At 48.3% G+C, this 24023-nt stretch overlaps 1 protein-coding gene across 1 annotated transcript; it reads left to right on the forward strand.

The window, feature by feature from the left end:
* Positions 1–108: 108 nt before the first annotated feature.
* LOC108925747 (tetraspanin-5-like) lies at positions 109–23801 on the forward strand. Its single transcript, XM_029258954.1, has 10 exons — positions 109–296; positions 12510–12560; positions 15869–16015; positions 17677–17847; positions 18564–18689; positions 19422–19469; positions 19986–20102; positions 21261–21322; positions 21812–21858; positions 22151–23801. The coding sequence occupies exons 1-9, from the start codon at positions 216–218 to the stop codon at positions 21822–21824; spliced, it is 816 nt and encodes a 271-aa protein (XP_029114787.1). The 5' UTR covers positions 109–215; the 3' UTR covers positions 21825–21858; positions 22151–23801.
* The last annotated feature ends 222 nt before the right edge of the window (positions 23802–24023 follow it).

The raw sequence follows: 24023 nt of genomic DNA on the forward strand, positions 1-24023 counted from the left end.
TTGAGGAAATGCTGGTCCTTCCTTCACGCGAATAAGGCAACCGGGGACCGTTGAAGGGGAGCGAGCGCGCGCGCGCGCGCGCGATCACACCCCCCCCCAGCTCCGCCGCCAACGCCACCGCCACACACAGCCTGCGTTTTGTCCGCACTTCTTCTTCCATGAGCGCGCTCCCGTTTCGCTCCGGATCTCAGCGCGTCCTCCCATGAAACCCGAGCATGTCAGGAAAACACTACAAGGCTCATGAAGTCAGCTGCTGCATAAAATACTTTATATTCGGATTCAATATCATATTTTGGGTGAGTGTGCCGTTGCCGAGGTTACGATGATCACTTTTTTGCAGCGCGCTCCGTTTTCCGCCCGTCACTCAGGTGGTCCAGCGTAACCGTCGCGCTGTTTCGTGTCTTTGTTCGAAGCCCGCAGGATTTTTTGCGGACTCGCGCGCCGCCCCGCATCTTTGTTTGATGTTGGTTCGAGGATTCGGATGCACGGTGCGTCTTTTCCCCTTTTATACATCATGTGCACTTCATCATGTATCGGGCAAAGTGGTGTACAAACTGTCATGGCTTTGCCTGCGCGAGCCATTTTTCCTTATGCGCTCATTCCGCTGTTTGTCCTTTTCTTAAAAAGCGGGAGCGCTAATCATCATGTGATTTGTTTCCAATAATAACATGCCCGTTATGTCGGGCTAAAAACGCGCCGTGCTTTCGACAGGGAGGGTGCCTGCCTGCAAGGGCAACGTTGGGGGATTTCTCCGTATACATTTGTCGCCTTCCACGTTGCGCGCGCGGCTTAGAGCTGCGGCCGAGCCGCGCGCCGCGCTCACGCGCAAATAGAGGCGAGTTTCGTGGATCTGCGGAAGCCCGGGGCTGCTTCCAGCTGCGAAGCGTCGCGAAGCACCTCTGGGTGTTTCATGGAAAAGAATTATGTTGATGGCAGACTCGTGTCGCGCACCGATTGCATCTGGGGGCGAAATAAAAGTTAAATGCAGTGGAAGCTGGAAGCAAATGAACAGTCTTTATTAATGTGCTGGATTAAATAAAAAAAAAAAGATGTGAGACTGCCACATGGTATCCAAAGGCTCAAACCTGTCCCTTTCCTGCAGATCCACAGGGGGTCCTCTCCCCCTACTGTGGTTTCAAATTGTATTGACACTTTAAATGTGTTCACGTGGGTTTGCCAATGAGGTCTGTGTTTGCTGAAATAAGACTTCAGGTTTCCCTTTGTCTCTCCGCTGCTCCTCTCCATACCATCATTCCCGCTCCCCCATCCATGCTGGTCTCCCTCACCCCTTCGCCCCCACACCCCATGTGAGAGAATCCGGTTTAGGAGATCCGCCGTCTGCCGTGAGTCAAGAACTGTCACTGGCTTGGCGAAGGAGATGGTGAGGTCCACCGTTCCACATTCCCATTTCAGCGCTGTGTATGAGAAAAGGGTGATGTAATCCCTCAGGGAAACTCTTGACGCTGCATAGTCTCTTTGCTATAAATGATTAGAAAATCCATCCAGGCACCCAAAGTGTTCTGATGAGGACTGCACAATAAAACAGCAAGCGAAATCCGTAGTGCTGTCTGTTTCATCTGCCTCTTTCAGCTGCTTCTGTACCCTGCTTGTCTGGAGAGTCCTGTATCCCTGGAATGTCAAGATATACAGCAGAGGAATGTCAAACCTTTCTCAAAAAACAGGTCATTTCTGGCCATGTTCATGAGATATCACTTTTCTTCTTCTCGTTCCCGTGACCATGCTTTCAGGATTGAACCCCTATGTGAGGCAAAAGCTGTAACGCTGCTTTTCGGTGTTGTCGTGTTTGGGCTCTTATCTCCCTATGCGATTCTGAATCAGTGCCCTGGGCTGATGTGGACACTTTCTTGGGGCAGTACCAGCATGGGCAATAATGAAAGACAGGCCATCTTCTAGGACACACCAATAGCATGCTGCACCCAGATGCTGCACAGCTAATTGGTGTTAAATCATTTATGGCAGTCCAGCCTGTACAGGTTTTGCCCTCCTGTGAGCGATCTAACTGTTAACTCACATCAGTCAGTGTGTTTAATTTCCTCCACAGAATAGCATGGAAAGGTCTGAGCCGGCAGCACTGGGGAAGTACCGTGTTTCATCAAACAGTCCCCCGTGTCAAATGTACTCTGACACTTGCTTAACAATGAATGAAACAGAATCCGTGGCATAAAGTGTCCAGCAATTGACCTGTCCTGGGAAGCGGTCCTCAGGGCAATCTGATATCATTTACACTTTCAGTTGTGATCTACACAGGAGTCGATGATTGGAAGAAGGATTTAAAGGCTACACCAGAACATACTCATTATACCTAAAGGTCTCATTTTTAAATATATTTTTCTAACCGTTCTGTTGTGGATGCACAGTTGGACCATGGTCCTTTTTTGCTGAAAGCCACGGTGCACTTTTTTCCCTTGGCAAGACAAAGACATGATGAGGCAGTCAGGCTTGTAGAGTGTATGCGGTAGTGTCTTCACTTAAACAGTATTACACGATGTTGCCATGACAACGAAACAAAGCTGTAAATAGAACTGAAGTACACCTTAAATAATTGATTTGGTTTTCAAGATAAGAAGGGTAATATGCTGAGACAGTTTCCCTCATCTGATGGATGTGAAGTAAAGTTCACTATTTAAAGCAACAAGAAGCCCTTATTGTGCACCTTTGGAGGGTACAGCAACATAAATCGTGAACATAGTACTCACTCTGAATGGGGACGATATTACTAACTGCTCTGACTTCTCATGGGAAACTTTTTATGCTGACTTTTTGTGAAACTTTACTCCGCTAATTTTGTATTCCCATCTAATATCCAACATTATTATATAGTAGATGTTGTAGATCTTTACATTTTTAGCCATGTGACCAGCTTTTTGGTTAAACACTCAGAGGCACACAGCAGTGCCCTTCCTCAGGTGTTTGTCCTTAACGACAACAGTAACTGTGTTCTGGCAGGTTTTTCAGATGCTTTGGTTCCGCATCTTAGAAAGGGTTCTGAATCTGCTCGTAGAATTTTAAGACAGGAAGGAAAGGAAAAGTAGTTCTCTAGGGGAAAGACCTGGGGAGAACAGGGTTCTGTGATCCAGCTACAATGCTCCTTCATTGTGGGGATTGCCTGGCGCACCATGTGTGGTGGCACAGGGAGTAAGATCATGGTGGTGAGAGTCTGAGGCTTCCTTAGGTCTGTCTGTCAGGCATGGATGGCTCTTGGAGATGTCCTGCAGGTAGCGATGCCCTGCAGACTTGGGAGGAATGAGCTGTGCTATTCTGGTTCTTCCTCAGACCTTTGCTGCCCTGGAGTCCTCCGGTGGAACCGTTAACTCCTGGATCTGACTCTGAGCCAATGGAGGCAAGCAGCATTTTGTTTCAGAACGGGGCCAGAGCTCTACTTGGGGTGCTCAGACCTGTCCTTGGTGGAGTTTCATGGGTGTGTGTATTTCTGCTGTCCTCAGTCTCCCCTGACTGTCCACCTGTCTGCAAAAGCCTTTTTAGGAACCTGTTCCTGCCTTGCTCTGTATATTTAATAAGTTGCACCTGTCAGGTCTGAGATCCATTAGGCTGCACTTATCTTCTGGCGAGAAGAGCTTTTTATTCAAGAGTTATGAAAATACTTTTTAAAGTTGGAGACGCATTTCCCCAAGTTCCTTCAAATAACTGTCTTTGCCAAAATGCTGCAATAATATGGTAAAATAACTTCATCCTTTATAGTATAGCTGCGATCAGAAACCAGAGTGTGAGAGACAAATTTGGACTGCAAACCCTTGAGCAGCTGAAGAAATGTCAACGGGACAGTTATTAACCCTCTCCAGACAGGCATTGCACATTAACATCTCTAATTGTAGCATTTCCCACTGCTGGTATTAATTTGGGCCTGAGAGAGTTAATATCCACTATTAACATGGGTTGCTTTGCTTTTGAGGGGGTGCGGTGGCGCAGTGGGTTGGACCGCAGTCCTGTTTTCCGGTGGGTCTGGGGTTCGAGTCCCGCTTGGGGTGCCTTGCGACGGACTGGCGTCCCGTCCTGGGTGTGTCCCCTGCCCCTCTGGCCTTACGCCCTGTGTTGCCGGGTAGGCTCCGGTTCCCCCGTGACCCCGTATGGGATGAGCGGTTCTGAAAATGTGTGTGTGTGTGTGTGTGTGTGTGCTTTGCTTTTCTTCTGCTGATTTTTTTTTTATACAGTTCAGCACTCTGGGTTTGTTTCAGTAAAACCACAAAGCGCCAGTGATGCTCCTTGAATGCTTTAAACATTTTGATGACTGCTCTCATGTGTAGAGTTGTATTCATAAGCATTTCCTTTAGCTCAGTGGAAAACAGTGAAGAGGGAAACTGTGGGAAGGTTCAAATTTAGCACAATGAAGAGCAATGGCTGCTTTTTTTTTTAAACCTTCTCGAGGCTTGACCTTAGGGGTCGTGCAGTGTACGTAACCTGGGCAAAATATGGAAAAATCCAAGTTGTCAGCATGGACGTAAACTCTGAAGTCACCAATTTTTGTGTGAGAACATCAGCAGTTGTCTAGTGATTTACTGGCGCCACATTAGAGCACACTTTATTGTAACACATAGATGGTGACGTGTTGGGGTGTGGGTGCGTAAAGCCCTGTTGTCTTGGCATCATTGTTAAAGTGTCCGCTCTGGGCTGAGCGTCGTGGACATGAGCTCTAAGTCCACACCCATGGCCGCTGACAAGAAGGCGTGTCCGGCACCATTGTTCCGCGCCGAAGGCCGTCTGGCTGGAGCTCCGTGGCATCAGACAGATGCTCCCCCATCTGGCGTTGCAGCCATGGCAACAGACGAACCCTCAGTGGACTGGTAACGCGATGGTGCTCTTGGGGGTGCCCCTTTGTTTGCGAAAGGTTGTCGCTCGAACCCAAGATCGGAGGCCGTCTTCCAGTGTCATGTTTGCTGCTAAAGCCACCTTGGGACAACGCAAAGAACGTTGTTAGACCGAAGAAGAGCGGCTGTCCGGTTTTCTTACTTCCCGTATATTAAAACAACCATCCTCTCAGTCTACACTAACCTAAATACATTTATATTTAGTTTTATTCATTCAGATGAGCTTTTCTCCATAGTGACTTAGAGCGTTTAGCTACTTCATTTACATTATTGTATAGCTGGGTAATTTTTACTTGAGCGATTTAGAGTAAGTACCTTGCTCATGGTCGATCTAGCCTACAAGTTGCGTCCTCAAAGTCGTCCTCAGTGTCACGATCAGTTATTCATCCGTGACCATTCCTTCTGGGTTCCTTCTGAGTTCCTTCCCAGTTCTTTGAAGCTTCTGCAAACTGCTAGGCTTTTAAAGGGCTCCCTCATTTGTTTCACCGCAGGGGTTCGATGCTTTTGGGATTTTACACCTGCTTTTGCAACTGGGCTCAACGAACGGCTCTGTTCCTGGCCTCCGGAGTGCCACTCCTGCGACTCGCTCCTTTCCTGATGGGCTCAATGACTCCCATCGCTCTCTGGGAATGCTGCGAAGCAATAATATATTTTAAGGAGTGTTTTATGTTTATGTTTTCAAACAGAGATATTTTTCACATGGTCAGCAATGTTGTCCATGTAAGCAGAAGAGCAGATCCATCTATTGTTGTGTCAGTTCAGGAAAGCAGACGGATCTGATAATCAGAATGTAACGTGAATTTACCCGCTGTCCCATTCAGATGTAAGAGGATGGGATTTGAGGGATGGGCTCTGGGTTCGAGTGCCCTGGTCTGGAACTGGGCTGTTCCTCCTGCTTCTTTCACCTCTGCTTCACTCCTACTTACACTGCTGTTGTAACTACGCAGCCTGACGTTCTTGCTTGTGACCAGCTGGGTGTTAATGACACGTAACCTTCACTTGTGTGCTCTGTGTGTGTGTGCCCTTCATTTTGAATGGGCCTCTATGTAAGGGACCACCAAGGCAGTGTTGTTCCCCTGAATGGGCTTGGCTGTGTAAGAGGAGCAAGGCTGCTGCTTTTCTCACTGGTGCAAGGCTAAGTTTTTGGACGTTCTACAATTTTCTGCGGTACGTTTTTCAGTGGCCATGCATTTCACCTTCTGACATGATAATGATCACGGTGTTCTGTGCCAAGTTTTGGGGAGAGAGGTTTGTCAGGGACAGGTATGTGATACACACCCCAACCTTAACAGTAACCGTTGACTGTCCTTCCAGTTTTGGCCAACTGCTTGTATACATCACTGTTGCTTATTATGTATAACGCATAATGATAATGATACATAATCTCTGCATGTTTTACTAGATAAAGATAATCTGCTAGGAGCAGCTATGATCACTGTCAGTATCATGGGGCACCAGGTGAGATCAAGCCTCTGTTTCTGCTACAGTACCTTTAGAGCAAGGTACTAACCCTGAAATGCTCTGAGAAAAATTCCCTTCTGTATAAACTGGTAAATAATCTAAGTAGTTTAGTATGCAACCCAGGCATCGTATGTTACCTTGGAGAAAGGTGTCAGCTACAAAAATGAATAACGCTGATATAATTGTGGCATTACTGGCAAAGGCTACGTCAACAGACTGTGGTTCTGATCTTTTCTTCTGAACCCAAGTTCAGTCCCCATAAAGAAGACAGCAAACACTAACATGGGACAGTTTACTAGTGTCCTTCTGCCTCTCTCATTCTCTAACTTTGCTCATCTTTTTCACTGCAGTCATCCTGTGACAGGAGAATTTATTTCTTTCTCCAAAGCAGCCAGGTGGTCCTGGGCAGCAGTGAGAAGTTCTCCATCCCCTCATGTGGTTTTACATTTATTCATCAAGCTGACACTTTCCTCCAAAGGGACTTACAGTTTTAAGGTTACAGTTATTGCAAGCTTACAATTATTTATCCATTTATACAGCTGGGTAATTTTACTGGAGCAATTTAGGGTAAGTACCTTGCTCAAGGGTACTACAGCTGGAGGTGGGATTCAAACCTGCAACCTTTGGGTCCAAAGACAGCAGCGCTAACCCCTACTTTACCAGCTGTCCCTGTTTTCCTGCCATTTATTGCCGGAAGTACCTAGTTGTCATTGTGCAATTTTACCATAACTTGTTCCACTAAAAATTACCTAGCTGTATAAATTGGTAAATAACTGTAAGCAGCTTAACACTGTAAGTTTTGGAGAAAAGTGTCAGCTGAATGAGTAAATAGATATAATGTAAAGTTGTGTAAGACTGCGTTTCTATAGTTATCTCTGATGAGTCGTATTGTGCCGGTGTGATGAAAACAGATGTAGAGCGGTAACCTGTGCCCTTTGGGTGCTGCTGTCCCCGAGCCGCTCCGTCTCTAATGTCCGTCTCCGCGCTCCACTCGATGGCCTTTGCAGGACCGAGGAGCAAATTCGAGAACGGAACCCTTCTTCGTTTTCGGGAACTTGCGGCTAGGGCAGGACTTTGTAATGGACCACAGTCAGTCACGTTGCCCCATTAATTATTCCGTCCTGACAGACATGCCTTTCTAGTTCCTGGATCACATGATAATCTCAACAAAGGTCTTTTTGTGCCACCTCGACCTTTGGCATTCCTACACAGGCCGAAAGCAGAGTTGCAGACCGAGCTGCCGATCCGCTTTCCGCGTTGGACTCCCCGCAGCGGGCCGGCCGCCCAGGCCGGGCCAGCAAAGGGGTTCCCGGCCGGGGTGTGAACTGCATCTCGGTGCTCGGTCCTGTCCTGCAGCGCCTCCTCTTTGTCTTTATCTGTGTCTCACTGGGAGTGTGTCGGTGGTACAAGCGTGTTTTTGAGTACGCTGAGCTTAGTTTTACTTTCCCCGTCTTTCCAGCGCAATTTGAAACAAAGGATATAGCTCTGCAAATGGCACGTTTTGAAAATGTGCTCAAGAAATCTACGTTTTAATAGCTGGTCCCTGTGAAATAGGTGGAGCGAGTACAATTGGACTCATTGCAACCGCTTCGGGGATTTTCATGGTGAGGGACGCTATGGATTTGTTTTACCTTATTTGTCTTTAGGTTGGAAACATGGAAACCGCATGCAGCTTGAGATGGGCTCGAACCTACAGCCAAACACGCGGCTCAAGTGCCGTGTCGCCGTACCACTCGTGTGAGATGTAGAGATGGGTTCTCAGATCAGCAATCGGTGACTGTACTGGTGAAGGTGTGTTAAGTGTGATGGGCGTGGCCCGTGGATGTGCATTCATATGGGGCGGGGCCAGAGGGTGTGGATCTGTATCGGGGGAGACCTGTGTCTGCATGCGCTGCGGCCCCTGGTGCAAATCCGGGTGAGGAGCGGCCTCTGGGGGGGTGCGGACAATGGATGCACATGTGGAGATACCCACGTGATCCTCGGCTGCTGTGAAGGGCGGCCCCCTCTTGGGTGTCTCCGCACCTCCACCGTGCCGGAGGGTGACGTGTCTAATCGACCCGCCACCAATATTCACGTGAGGTGCTTCTCTTGGAGGTGAGGAGCGATTCGTACGGAGACGACGGGTTCCCGAGAGCGCAGCGTTCAGCTGCCTGTATTTTCCCTCCATTGCATCGTGCTCAAAAACTCCCCCTGAAAAACGGCTCATTCGAGACAGTGATTTGTTCGGTCCAGTAATGAAATCCAGAGCAAATTATGCCAAAAAAGTCACATTTATTATATTGACCCGAGACTTTTAAAGGGGTCTTGTGCGCTAAGCGACTCAGTACAATCAAATGTGCAGCTAAAACAGCCCCTGCAACGGAGAGTTTTGGAGGGAAAAAATATTTCCATGATGCATAATGCACTACATTTACATCTACAGTTGATGAGTGTCTGGACCGGGTTTTGAGATCAGTGAGTCACAGTGAAATGTTTTGGGAAATAAAATATGACTGAGCGTCGCAGGTTGGAGGGGTCGGCAATAACACAAAAAAAAGAATGAAGAAAAACTGCCTGTGAAGAATGGCTGCTTGCTGTCAGAACCTTGAAACAGGGAAAACACACACACACACACACACACACACACACACACACACACAGAGACACACACAAAAGGGTCCAAAGGGTGAGGAAGAGCGCGTTTACCAAGACTGACATTACGGAAATGTTTGTTTATTGGCACGGAGTCCCAGCCCCAGGGGATGATGGGATGGCCCCTGGTTTCACCCTGGTGTCTCGCTGGAAGTTTGTAGCATTCTGATAGGAGACGTAAACAAACCTTAAGTGCTCGGAACAATAATGTTTGGTTGGCACCACGAAGGATGACTCCCGCATGCGTGTCATCCGCGTTGATGAACCCTGCCTTGCTTTTCACTGTTTTCCCACCTTCAGCAGTTCTTACTTTAAAATGAGTCCATAATGAGGTCAAGAAGCATCTTTTGAACACGATGCTGCAGAAATCGGATCATCCCCCGAAACTGGCCGTCCGATAAGTTGTAAGATGTTGTGAATTCCAGCGTGACCTAATGCCCTCGCTGCCCTCGCTGCCCACGCACACACTTTTGAAATGGTTTCCGCTCCTCCGGCTGTTGGAGACGTCCCTGTTCCGTGTTTCACGTTCGGCCTTCCTGCATCAGGCCGGAGTTCGGCATAACGGACGTTCTCAGCAAGACCCCTCCCGGTGCGTCTCGGGGGCCAGCGGGAGTCGGTGCACGTGGGCATCGTGGCTCTGGTGCCGTTTCCGTAGCAACCAGTCACACAAAGGTGAGCAGAGGAGATGCCTGCAGCAGCGTGCCTGGCACCGGGGGCCTCGGACCGTGGCCTGGACAGCAGATGGGAGAGTTCGTTTGTACCGTCTGCGTGTGGTTCTTGTGTCCTGTGCCTCGCAAGAATGGCTGGAATCACTTTAGAGGCTCGGCGGCGCATTGATCTGGCGTGGACTGCGTCTCCAGGGCGCCTGCTGCAAGAATAGTGAATTCAGCGCCTGTTGGATTCTTGGGCTGCGGAGTTAGCCGAGGCCCTTTGTTCCAAGTCGCTGCGGAAGACGCTGAATTTGGCAGAAGAGCAGTGTGTCCTGAGAGCTGCCTTTTCCCTGCCGCGAGCATCGCGTTTAACTCGGCCTACGCTGCCAAGCTGTGAGCTGGCCCAGGGTGCGAGGAAGCGGCAGTCTTTAAACAGCCAACTCAAACATTGCAGTCATCCCTTAGCCAAAGCGAAGGCTGTCTTCGCCCATGTTTGGTGTGACCTTCCGGTCTTTTCCGTGCTTTAAAACTATGTAGGTCACACGGTGGTGTCTAAAGGATCAGCGTAATACGTGGCAACTTGTTACTGCACCCTAAGCTGGAGGTGCACATAGAGAGGCTTTGTTGCCCACATTTATGGTGCAATGCATGCCAGCATGTTGTGGGATGGCTGGTAGCGTAGTGGTTAGAAGTCCTGCTTTTGGCTCTAAAAGCCACAGGTTTGATCCCCCCCCTCCTGCTATAGTGCCCTTGAGCAAGGTACTTACCCAACTGTGTAAGTAATTGTAAGTACCTTCACATTGTAAGTTGCTTTGGAGAAAAGCATCAGCTCAATGTAAATTTCACCAGTTTGCAGCTACTTCGAGTTTACCGGAATACATCTTACATCATCTAATTGTACATCGGACATACCATGATGTTAGTCTGCTACTGCGTCCCTTGAAATTTGATTAGATGGCTTTATTCACTGGAGATGTCTAAGACTACAGTGGCACCATAGAGCTGCTTTCAGGCAGCCCACTAACAGTGGCTGGTGCAGCTCAACACCCTCTCCTTAATCCCGTAGTTTTAATCAGTTCAGATCACCGGGGATCAGGGCCGTGGGTCTGGAGATGAGCTCAGGTGGCATCTTGGATCTCTCCGAGTGCCCATTGGATTCTTGGCCTCTCAAACAGGCTGCCTCCCCCCGTAGAAGCCGGCTTTCTTAAAAGGACAGCAGGTGGCGTGGTGGTTAGAGCTGCTGCCTTCTGCTCAAAGGCCCCAGGTTACGATCCCAACTCCTGCTTCAGTAGCTGTGAATGAGGTACATTCTGTGAATTGCTCCAGCAAAAATTATCCAGGTGTGTAAACGGGTAGATCATCGTGCGTCGCTTTGGAGAAGAGCATCGGCTAAATGAATAGGCGTAACAAACATGTCAGGGAAGGTTCTCTCCCGTGGGTTATTTTTGTGCCGTCTCTCTAATCCAGACGGCGGGAGGGAGGAGGGGGGACGCTAAGCCAGTGGTGCCGCCTCCAACTTATACCCAGGTTTCCATCACGATGGAACTGTGGGAGCAGCGAGGCCGGGAGCTATTTTGTCAGTGGAACATACGTGTAGTGCCACACGCCTGTGTTCGGCAAAGGGCAGACAGTGCCGTCTGTGAGCAGCGGGCCCCGACTTCCGGTGCTGTGAGGAAACAGGCGTTGGAGGATATCCAGCTCCCGCGCCGCCAACACCCATCTTCAACATGTCCTCGTATTCATGCAGTCAGACCGGCAATCCTGTTTACCCTTAGTCTCGGGGACAGCGCTTCTGTTGAACCTGGCTGTCCTGCTCAGGCTGAGTCAGTTTTGACCTCATTATACGGTAACACCACTGTTTTAAATTTCTACTAGGTACAGCTGGTAGCGTAGTAGTTAGAGCTACTGCCTTTGCACCCACATGTTGTGGGTTCAACTCTCACCTCTCACTGTAATACCCTTGAGAAAGGTACTTACCCTGAAATTGCTCCAGTATAATTACCCAGCTTTATAAATGGGTGTGTAGGTGGCACACCGAATAGCACTGCTGTCTCACAGTGCCTGGGTAGTGCAGGAGGGCGTGGGTTTGATCCCTGCTCAGTCTGTGTGGAGTTTGCATGTTCTCTGTGTGGGTTTCTTTTGGGTGCTCTGGTTTCCTCCCACAGTCCAAAGACATGCTCTTCAGGTCCCCCCATAGTGTGTGAGTGACAGAGAGAGTGTGTGTGTTCTGCTGATGTATGGATGAGTGACCCATTGTAAGTAGTGTATCTGGCAGTGTAAGTCACCTTGGGGAATAAGGTGTGTGGGTTCATAACACTACATAGAGTTCACTGGAAGTTGCTCTGGAGAAAAGCATCTGCTAAATAAATAAATTTAAATAATTGTAGGTGTCACAATGTTATAATTCCTGTTGGAGAAAAGTGTCAAATAAATGTAATTTCCAAGGATGTTTGGGCAAATAAGGAATCTGATATAGTGGTCAGGTAACCACATAGGAATGAGTTTTGAAGACAAAAGCAACAAATAAATACTATCCAAACAATGCAATTACTTACCAGCGAAACGAAACACAAAAGGTAGATTTGGTAACATGTTAATCTATATACTGTATTACTTGCACTATATTCTCTAATGTTTCCAGTACAGATTCCCAGGTGCTTTGAGTTAGTGTAGGGCTGGACGCCAACAGTGGAATTTAGTGTCCGTTCAAGTGTGGTATGGATTATGATTTGGACTATCAGAGGTTCATAATGGACACAGCTTGACGGCTAAAAAAGCATCTTGCGTCCTGTCATTTCTCACCCGTTTGCTCTGTATCACGTCCCAGGAGGGAGGGAATAAGTTTTATTCAGACGCGGCTGTTGGTTGTATTTGTGACTGATGCCAGTAGGTAATGTGCTCGACTCTCTGTTTTATTCCTCAGCTACTTGGTGTGGCCTTCCTGGGGATTGGGCTCTGGGCATGGAGCGAGAAGGTAAGTATCCTGGTGTGTGTGTGTGTGTGTGTGTGTGTGTGTGTGTGTGTGTGTGTGTGTTTGTAACTCGTCCTCCCACATAGCTCCACCGCAGTGGCAGAACTCCAAATGCAAACATTTTTGCCTTTTATCTGCTGACTTTGGATCATAGGAGGCCTTTCAATGCTCCGTGTGTCACAATCACCTCTGAAGGCGCTTAAGATCTGGACATGTATAATATTCAATATATGAGATTAAACTCGAATGGAACCGAAGTTCCTCCACGTTCAGCGTTCAGTTGGTCACAGTGACACGTCTCTAAATCACAGTTCCTTTAATGCTTCCTGCACCTGAATACAGCCAAACATAGGTAATAGTTTACTTTACTATTATAGAATAGGGCTCTATAATAGAACGTTATAGAAATTAATAAGAAAATTTGTATTTAACCACACAAATAAATAGTGGTTTCATTAAAAGGAAATCAAACATATTCTCATTGGCTGTTATACTGCATGAAGAGGTGATTTCATAAAGTCTAATGGGTCTATTATTCACTCCTTTATGAAATATACAGTGAATGGTGTGGATGTTTAATTACTGTCTCCAGTGAAAAATATTACCACCTGCTGCTGAAGATATAGATGATTATAACTCACTCCAAACCCTTATTGTTGTACAACAGATGAAATATGACAGTAATTTTGACATTAATTGGGAATCTGAGACGTGTACAGGGAGAGCACTGTGTTCTTTCTGTGCCTCTTACTCGTGATCTTGTTCTTTGATTAATGTTTTTGACTGCTCCACTCCTTTATTTCGCAGTTTTGAAGTATCAGTAGAATTTTAAAGCCACGAACATGAATACCTTTTTGTCACATTTGTTATTTCTTAAATGCAATTAAGTAATGTAGTAAAACAGTAAAATTGAATAATACAGTAGCTGTTAATTTACTGTATGAAAATTCTATCCGTTCATCATCAATATTCATATCCACTTGTCTAGGGCAGGGTTGGGTTAGCGCCTATCCTGGAAGCATAGGGCATGAGACAGTGTGTAAAAGCACCAGTCCATAGCACGCACGCACGCGCACGCACACACACAGTCTGAAACTGCTTGTCCCAAGCGGGATCATGGCAAGCCGCAGCCTAACCCGGCAACACTGGGCGTACGGGACACACCCAGGACGGGATGCCAGTCTGTCACAAGGCACCCCAAGCGGGACTCGAACCCCAGACCCACCGGAGAGCAGGACCCCTTCAAACGCACTGCACCACCACACCCCCCTATTCAGTCCGTAGCAGAGTGCGCAAAACGTTTTTAAAAAAAGCTGGAACATTTACATTTATTCATTTGGCAGATACTTTTCTCCAAAGTGATGTACATCTCATAGAAAATACAATGTGTGCATCACGTTAGCAGAAAGAGACACTTAGATGGAGACGCTTGATTGTAAAGCACGCTTAGTTACTTTCCACCGTATGAACCAATGTACATCACACGAGTAGCCGCGTGAAGGTTTCTCTGTTGTTCAGGAGTTATGATCACAAAGTTACGGTGCGTGAACATTTACACATTACATGAATTTAAGGGATGATGGGCGAAGTGAGTCTGGAAGAGGTGAGTTCTAAGATCATTTTTAAATGTGGACAGAGATTCAGCAGTTCTGAGTGAGAGGGGGAGGTCGTTCCGCCACAACGGAGCCAAAACCGAGAACCTCCGCGCTTCTGCTTTTGGACCTTTTGTGTGTGTACTTAAGAATGATAAAACAGACATTACTTGGGAAAAGAGCTGAATTATACATCGGTTCTGGGGCTGCATGGATAGGTGAGACTGACAAACCTTGAAGCAACAACATGCACCAGCGGCGCTTCCGAGTGTGAAACAGAAGGAGCTGAGTTTCAGAGGGAGGAGAAAACCGGCTTCCCAGCATTCCCCAAGAACCGTGCTGCACCTCGAGCGCTCCCCACGGTTTCGATACCGAAACCTCTGCTGCGTGGGGTCTCCCTCCACGGGTCGCGGGGGCCCTGCCGGGACTTGTGACCTGCGAGAAATAAAAGGAAAGCTGTGCTGGTCCACATCTCTGCTCGGCCCAGCTGGGTATGAGGTAATGGTTGCCCAACCCAAAGTCTCCCGAGAAGACTGTTTTAGAAGTTGTGTTGGCTGGCAGAACGCAACGCGTGAAGAGTGGAGAGCCGCAGTAAGAGCAGAGCACACCACCGTTTTCCAGTCCTTTCGCATGAATACAGAATGCAGCCTTCAGAGCGCGAGTCTGTCTGCGACTCCTTCTGTGGGCCTACTGGGACCTCCGAGCTCTTCCCACATTGTCCTCGTTCTGCTCGAGCTACGGATCCTCTTAATAAGTCTCCTTTGCGGGTACGACGCGCTGCGAGTCTGGCGGGCATTGCAGGCGTGATGTATTCTTGTGCAGAATAACTCCCGGTGCGTCAAAAGAAACTTAATAGGTCACGTAAAAGCTCGACAGCAGTGTTATGTCGGGAACGGTGCCTCGGTTGCCACGGAAACGCAACGACAGAACGCCCGCCTTAGCGCGCGCGGCCCATTAGTTTCCGTGTGCTAAAAAGTGCTCGAGTGGCTTGAAAACTAGGGAGACTATTTCAAAATCACGACCGCCTTAAAACTGTGCATAATGTGTGTCGTTATTATTAAACCTGACAAATTGGTTTAGGGACCTTTTTATGCCACGCCGTAAAACGCAGTGTTGAGGAATGCGTAAAGGGCAGCGAGTGACAAAGAGATAACACATCGGAACGAACGTGCCTCTGATCCTCTGGTCGGCGAGGTGTGTGTTGATTGATAGGGCCGTCGCGTAGCTGTATCCCAGCAACCGTCAGTAGTGAAGAAGACGGTGAATGGTTTTGTTGTGTGGGAGTGGAGGAGGAATGTGGGGGTCTCCCGTGGGAACGCCAGTCTTCCAGCGCTGCTGGGTCAGCCTGACACATTTACAGCTGCATTGTGCTGCCTTGGGAATGTGCCTCAAGCCTTGTGTGTGTGTGTGTATGTGTGTGTGTGTGTGTGTGTGTGTGTGTGTGTGGTGAGGCCAGAAGGGTGTGGGTTTTACTGTGCTGTGTGTTTCGAGGAGATGCTACTGTTGAGAAGGTAGTTTGCGAGGAGGCCTGCTGCCATATTTATTGTAGCCTATGGGTTCTAAACCTCTGCGTGTGCTGGGGCATCAAGAAAGGCTTTAATAATAATCTTTAATAAGTGATGCTTATGACGTGGCTGCTGCTGGTGACATCACTGTGACATCGCACCATAGGTTCACTGGTCAAACTCCCCCTGTGGCTCTTTCCTTCTGCCCTGTTAGGGTGTTCTCTCCAACATCTCCTCCATCACAGACCTCGGGGGCTTCGACCCGGTCTGGCTCTTCCTGGTGGTCGGAGGGGTGATGTTCGTCCTGGGCTTCGCTGGCTGCATCGGAGCGCTGCGGGAGAACACTTTCCTGCTCAAGTTCGTAAGTCTCCCGCCGACTGCTGTCTCCTGGGGTCGAGGGGGCCCTCCTTCAGACCGATCCCAGGTCGTTTGTGCGCTTTGTCCCATCGCAAGCAGCCTGGCAGCAGTTTCTGTCACTTATCCCGTCGTCACGGTAACCTGTCTGCAAGGGCCAGCTCTTTTTGGGAATAGCTCTCCAGGGGCAGGCTGGTGGAACGTTTTACGTGCGGGACTACAGAACTCTGTCTTGTGAGGAGTTCAACGTTGAAAATGAACGCTCTTAACGGAAACAACGCGGCAATTAAAGTTGAAAACATACTTTAGGAGGAAATGCTGCAATTTCTTGCTGACGGCAGGACTGGAAAATCTAGTAGGAGGGCTGCGGAGCGCAGGCGGGACCCATGAAGCCAAGAGAGACGTGTTATCAGAGCGAACTGAAATGTCAGCTTCATGGACACCCCGACCTTTAGTTTAGTCTCAGTTAATCTCCCTTTCGGGGAAATGATGGGGGGATTTCACAGAAAATGTCCCTTCGTCATGCTCCCGCTCTGTTAAGTATTTCTTATGTTGGTTGATGATGAATTTTAGAACGACAAAGTAAATTGGGACAAATGAACATGGAATATACACAAACACACACACACACATTTTCAGAACCGCTTGTCCCGTACGGGGTCACGGGGAACCAGAGCCTACCCGGCAACTCAGGGCGTAAGGCCTGAGGGGGAAGGGGACACACCCAGGACGGGACGCCAGTCCGTTGCAAGGTACCCCAAGCGGGACTCGAACCCCAGACCCACCGGACAGCAGGACTGTGGTCCAACCCACTGTGCCACCGCATCCCCCTACATGGAATATATTCAAATGCATATTTTTTTGCTATGCATAGGAGGCACCAATTAATTTGCATATATATTTATTGATTTGGCAGATGCTTTTCTCCAAAGTGTACAGTTTAGGGTACATAAAAGTGTGTTTCACAGCAAAAAGCTTTAGGCACAAACTCGATTGCTGAAGCGCAGTTTGGTGGTTTGATTGCCGCAGTTTTTTGCTGGTTCACATTCCACAAGTAGGTGCCTGTCGAATTGAGAGTCAGATAGGAGGTGGACATTGTCATGACAGATGGGGTGATGCAATGTATTGTAGGAGATCAGGAGGGTAATGGGTGCAATAGAGATGGGTTTTGAGAGCCTTGAATCCTGGAAGGGATTCAGCAGCTCTGAGGGCCAGAGGGAGCTTCTTCTGCTGCATTGCAGCCGTAAGCCAAAAGCCGCGCTCTTTTGATTTTGGACCTTGTGCAGTGGGACCACCAAGTGGCCTGAGGTGGAGGAGCATTGTGTTTTTGTTGGGGTTTGGGGATCGATTCATTCCAAAATAATGAACAAACACACACACACACATTTTCAGAACCGCTCGTCCCATACGGGGTCGTGGGGAACCAGAGCCTACCCGGTAACACAGGGCATAAGGCCAGAGGGGGAGGGGACACACCCAGGACGGGACGCCAGTCCGTCGCAAGGCACCCCAAGCGGGACTCGAACCCCAGACCCACCGGAGAGCAGGACTGTGGCCCAACCCACTGCGCCACCGCACCCCCCCCCGATAATGAACACATTCAAATGTAAGTTAAATGACATTTAGCTGTAGGTTTCTGTCCTCTGAGTGTTGCTGTGTTTCTCCCAGTTCTCTGTCTTCCTGGGGATCATCTTCTTCTTGGAGTTGACAGCTGGGGTCCTGGCTTTCGTCTTCAAGGACTGGATCAAGGACCAGCTCAACTTCTTCATCAACAACAACATCCGAGCGTACCGGGACGACATCGACCTGCAGAACCTTATCGACTTCACCCAGGAATACGTGAGCGCTCTGCTGCCGCGCTCCCCGTCGCCTGGTGGTGCGCGGCCCCGTTTCCATAGCAACCATTTCAGACTGCTCAGACCTACCGGTGTGGGATGAGGATCCCGCGGTCCTGCTGTTACGTTTTTACAACATGAATATTCCTGGGAAATTCCTGAATATTTGGCAGCGACTTCCAAAACAACACGATAAAAGATTTTCTCCTTCTTAATAAATGAAAAAAATATTTGCGTAAATATTAGAGCGTTACAGAGGGTCCTCAACTTGCTACAGGGTTCTGACGACCTTGTCGTTAAGTCAGCTTCGGTGCAAGTCACACACCCCCTTACACCGTATTACATAACCCATAAGTCTATATAAAAAATTAATATACAAGAATGGTACGCTCTATAAAAGGGCTGCGTTATTTTTTCACTAACCGCACACATTATTTATGTTAAAAATACTAATATGGTAATGGTATGAATTCAGTGCAGAGCTGTAGTATAGCTTTCATGCTGCACTATTATTTTGACTTTCATTCCTAAATCTGCTTTCTTTTGCTTTTTTTTCCTGCACCACCAGAACACTCACGTTTTTGCTTGCTAGTCACCTGGTTGTGCGCACAGAGCAGCAGCACGACGGCGGGAGCGCTCGGTCGGCTCTTTAGGTCGCTTCTGGGGTGTCTGGGGAGCAGTAGCTGTGCGCTGGGGTGACCCCTCTCTCTCGTGTCCCAGTGGGAGTGCTGCGGGGCCTTCGGGGCCGACGACTGGAATCTTAATATCTACTTCAACTGCACCGACTCGAACCCGAGCCGGGAGAAGTGCGGGGTGCCTTTCTCCTGCTGCACCAAGGATCCCGCGGTATGAGCCCACACTCCCCGGCACACCCCCGTCAGCCTGCCGGCGTGCGCTTGCCCCCGTTAACGTCGGAATGGAAACGATGAAATTAACCTTCAAAAATGACACATTATCGAAAAGCTGAAGCTCGAGAAGAGTTTTGCCTGCCTGAGAGCCCCTCACGTGCGCGGTGTTTGGTACACACAGTCGGGGGCAAAAATGTCAGAAGCCTCTTTGTTTTTTTTTGTTTTTTTTTTAAAGCAGTTTGTTAATCTAAAGGTTGGCGGAGACCGCAAATTTGTTTTTTCCTGAGCCGGCACGATAACTCCGAAACGCCGATCGCCTGGAAATCTCTTATCTCGTGTTTAGACTGCGCCAGATTCCCGAGGAAACGGGAAAGGACAGAAACTGGCAAATGTGTTTTGAAACGTAAAATGATAAAATGTTTCACATTTTTACAAAATTTCCCAAACATATAATACGTCCCAGAATTAGTACAAGGGTATACTTTTTCAAGCAGCGCATACAGATGGCCTTTATTTAGGCGTCTATGAAGACATGAGCTATTATTAAATGTTTTCCAATCTGAAGTACACATGTGGTACTTGTAGATGATAAACTCCATCTGTATTTTATAAGGTGTAAATAACCACATTTCGCTGCGGCTTCCTGCACAGAATAAGCTGCGAGCATGTGAGCCAATCCAGGGCTGAACTGAGTTACACACGCTGATCGGAAGTTGTCTTGTGCTCCTAGGAGGACGTCATCAACACCCAGTGTGGCTACGATATTCGAGGCAAAGCGGTGAGTGGCATCTCTCCGCTGCTTTTCACCGTGCTCCAGTTGGGCTACGATGGACAGCGGAGATACAGTCGCGCTCGACCTTCTCTTCCTCTGCAACTCATTTGTAATATGCAGCGGTGTTTGAAAACTAACCCAATGGCAGCGTAGGGGTTGGCGGGATGCATACGTCCCCTGGAAACACCTAAGAGCCTGCTCTGAATTTTCCTGGTGCTACAATGAAACTTTCAGAAATGCTGGTTGCTTCGGAGGAACAAGTGTGGGGACACGGTAAACGGTGCCTGTAACCGCGGGTCCCTTACGTGGACGGATGAGGTGTTCATTGCTGCAAACTGTCCCACCCAGCGCTCAGCCCTTCGCTCCTGGGATGGTTCTCTTCAGCTTGCTGCCTAATATTAGATGAGATGCGGAGCCTGAGTGAGCGAGGCTCCGGGTACCGGGCGATGAGGGAGATGATCTCCTAGGCATCTTATAGCTTTAGACGGTGTCCGCTGATACGAGAGTGCCGTTTTTGCGCAGGACTCGGAGCAGAACACGTTCATCTACGTGAAGGGCTGCGTGCCCCAGTTTGAGAAGTGGCTTCAGGACAACTTGACCGTGGTGGCTGGGATCTTCATCGGCATCGCTCTGCTGCAGGTGGGCTGGATGGTCGGGCGGTCCGGGGACACGGGGAGGCGTGGTGCTGGCGTGTTCCGTGCCGAAAGCTTGGACACAGCGGAGGCCTTCGGGGGGAGGTCCTTCAGCGGCCAGGCCTACGGATGCTGTAAAGGAGGAGCAGGGCGGAACTTCACCGGCTTCACACACACATACACACACACACACACACACACACACACACAGACTGAAGCCACTTGTCCCAAGCAGGGTCACGGCGAGCCGGAGCCTAACCCGGCAACACAGGGCGTAAGGCTGGAGGGGGAGGGGACACACCCAGGACGAGACGCCGGTCTGTCGCAGGGCGCCCCAAGCGGGACTCGACCCCCAGACCCACCGGAGATCAGGCACAGGCCGAAGCCGCTGCGCCACCCCACCCCCTCACAACCAGTGTATTGATACGTTATATTTATTTGATACATTTATGTATTTACAGTATATTTATTACAAGAAGGACACGGACAGACAGAGTATGGTTAAGCATGCTTTTATGTGCCGAAGGGCCTCCTTCGGGGCATCGTGTGATTTACACGCAAAGCTTCTGTGAGCCTGATCAGCGGTAATTTATATTTCGGCTGAAAGGCCAGTAAAACCCCGCGCCCACAATTCTTTTGCAAAATACAGGCCGGACACGTAACATCTGTTTTCTAGCAGAGCTCAACACATTTCACTTCCAGATGACCGAGTTTTGGATGGAACAGAGAGAGCTGTTCGGCGGCCCGGCCTGCTTGTGGGGGAGTTTTGGAATCTGGAGAAAGTGCAGAGGGGGCGAAGGAGCGGAGGGTGGAAGGGAGTGCGTGAGCAGAAGTTGCTCAGAGGATCTCAGATGAACCCTTTGGAGGCACACACCTCTGTGACTAGTGAGCTTTTTTATTATTTATAGTGACACCGGGCCAACTTGTATTCCCTTCAGTGAGCATCGCCAGTAGGCACACGCGCACGCACACACACACACACACACAAATCAAAATCATGCAATTTTAAAATAGATTTTTCTTTTGAACTTCACGGAAAAGGGTGTTGCTTGTGCTGTTCTCTGTGTGTGTGTGTGTGTGTGTGTGTGTGTGTGTGTGTGTGTGTGTGGGGAGAAGAGGACAAGGTGCACTTTGCTTGATTCGTCCTGTGTATTTGTCTTTCCAGATTTTCGGGATATGCTTGGCGCAGAACCTCGTAAGCGACATCGAAGCCGTGAGGGAGAGCTGGTGAGAACGCTGTGTACCGGCCTGCGGTCTCGGTGGTTCTAAAGCGTCGCTTTAATTTCTTGACACGCAGGACCTCTGACTGACCGAACTTTGTTGATTTTCTCCGCCTCCTCAAGCGCTGCAATCACATGCTAGCATTTGGAAAGTCAAAATAAATCTTTGTTTAATAAAATAACACAGTGGACCCTGCCATCTAGTGGGCAGGATGTTTACTGAGCAGTCCACAGCAGGGTCCGAGACCGTGCGCCTTGTCCACCCTTCCTCATCCTGGACAGATGGGTGCTACAGCACTGAGGGGGAGACAAGTACGAGAGGGAATATTTCACGGAGCCTCAAGAGAAGCTCCACGGTATCACGATGCCGTGTTTGGAGCTGGAACGGATCCTTCATGTCTGATGGCAGCAAAGAGGTTGTTTGTCCTGGAGGTGCCTTCGCATGTGGGTAAAACAGGCTTCTCAGGTTTCCTTGTTTACTCTCCCTTTCTTCCAGCTTGTTCACCTGAGACTTTGGCCACACCCCCTTCCACGCCCGCACAGGTAAGGTTTCACACCCCGAATCCACCGCAGTGCTGCGGAGACTCTGGATCACATGGTGTGGCTTGTTCGTCCATTTCGGACTGCGTGACGTGGTGCGCGTGCAGCACTGTGATCCCTCGGCAAATATGGATCACCTTGGCGGAGAAAGGGTTAAACCTAGAAGTCATGGTCAGTGTTCTAATAATGGCTTTACATGCACAGGAGCCATAAATACATTTATTCCATTTATAGCTTGTTCTGTCGACTGTCTGGTGCAGGATGATTTATGTCCTGTTTTGAACTCTCCCTCTAGGGTCTTGTCGCACGCAACATCGTCATCATCATCTTCTTCTTCTTCTTCGTCCCCACCGAGGGAGGGATGAGAAAGTCCCCGATCACCGGCACCCAAGAAGCGTACGAACAGAAGCCTATCTGTACTATGTCTTTTGAACAGTATGTGTAAATACGTATAAATATATTCATACTTTTGTAGGGTATACAAGAGTTTTTTTTTTTTTTTTTTTTAAAGACACGCAGCTGTGCCAGACGCTGTCAAAAGCAGCCCTGTACACACACCGCATGCCTCACGAGGCGGCGTCGTTCCCCTTTCCTCCCCGGTGTTGCACAGTGTAAACCGCACACAGAAGGGTACCGCGTTACAGACTGTACCGCACGTTAGGACACGACGTGATTTGTAACGCTCAGCTTCCCTCTCCCCGGATTCCCTGTAGAACTTGTTTCTGAGTACACTGGCTCCTCGTATTGCAGATTGGCGAGTTCCGAATTTCCAGATACGTTTCTCGGTTTATCCGTTTTTAATTGCCTTTTCTTCACTGCTCTTCTTTTCTGAAGTTGCTGTTATTCTGCGGCACTAAAGCGCCCTGTATTGACACTTTGAACCAATCGGTGTCAGTAAAATGCACCCAAACGCAATATAAGTGTGGGACCGAATTCATTCCACATGTTTTCACAGTGTTTACAGCTCCTGTCTGGTATTATTGTGTATTGGTGATCAGTAACACGATGACGAATATTGCATCTGAATTGGTTACGTATTGGCATTAAACAAGAGTTTGTACAGTAAACATTTTTTTTCCTAGCAGTTATTTTAAATTTGTTTTTAATATAGCTCAAAGCTGATGACAATATTAAGGAAAATAGTATTACAAAGTATTTATTATAGCAATATGAGAGACTTTTACGAAGCTAACTCATAAATATATGGGATTATTGTTAAACTTTTATTGATTGTGATTTGGTGGTAAATGTAGTGTTGAATATACAAACTAATGGAGTTATGAACAGAGCTCTGTTCCATAACGTCTTCATTAGATGAGGGAGGAGCCAGTGTACCTTGAAGGCTAGGGTATGTTTTGTGCAGTATATCATGCCAAAGGGGCACCGTTTTGTTTTCTAATAATTTAATTATTATGGTGTTAGATAATAACCTGGACTTGTCTCATGGAAAAAAAAAAAATAACCGTGTCGAGATTGTAAAAGACACAAATGTGGTGTTCCAGGGATGGTTTGGTTTGAATGGGTTATGTTGTGTTATGTTTATTGGTTGTTCCAAAACTGTTTACTTCCATATGTGTCCTTTTCAACGAGGTGATCTTTGTTTTATTTTCTGGGTCCATGTCCCGAATTATTCTTATGAACTTAAGTATCACAGGAAGTTGGCTCAAGTAACACAACCCTTTTTCGTGTCGTCATCTCAACAAAATCGTTTTATACATTTTTAAAAATTTTTGCAGCCTTGAAATCGTGAATTGGGATGGATATTTTTTCACTGGACGTGTTAACGTTGCTCCTCTGAATGTCCCACTCGGCTTTGGAGGATGGTTGGCTGACGGCCGCAGGCTGAATGTGAGCTCAGTGCAATACCTGTGCCGTTCACAGAGGCGGGCAGATGTTGAGTACATCAGTGTGTCCACAAATAAAGGTAAAAAAAGGCCTCAAAATTATCCTCAAATGTCCGAGTCATTTGTGTTGACCAGGAACAGTCCAGCAACGGGGTGCCACCCCTACCGCAGGCTTCACATTTGAACTTTGAGTGTACTGTGACACTGAGATGACAGTGCTGCTTATTGTCTCTTGTTTTTCGTGGGTATCTAATCGAAAAAATGTGATGTGGTCAGACAAGGAGTCGTCCCATAATGTGCGCAGTGTAGTTCCGAGTGTAGTTT

Source organism: Scleropages formosus, chromosome 16 (assembly GCF_900964775.1).
Source record: "Scleropages formosus chromosome 16, fSclFor1.1, whole genome shotgun sequence".
Lineage (NCBI taxonomy): Eukaryota > Metazoa > Chordata > Actinopteri > Osteoglossiformes > Osteoglossidae > Scleropages > Scleropages formosus.

Bases quoted from the DNA above. Each gene is read 5' to 3' on its own strand.
- LOC108925747 (XM_029258954.1), top strand. From the start codon at position 216: ATGTCAGGAAAACACTACAAGGCTCATGAAGTCAGCTGCTGCATAAAA. The intron at 17,848-18,563 runs GTGAGCGCTCTG...CTCGTGTCCCAG, and splicing joins TCGACTTCACCCAGGAATAC to TGGGAGTGCTGCGGGGCCTT. The intron at 18,690-19,421 runs GTATGAGCCCAC...TTGTGCTCCTAG, and splicing joins GCTGCACCAAGGATCCCGCG to GAGGACGTCATCAACACCCA.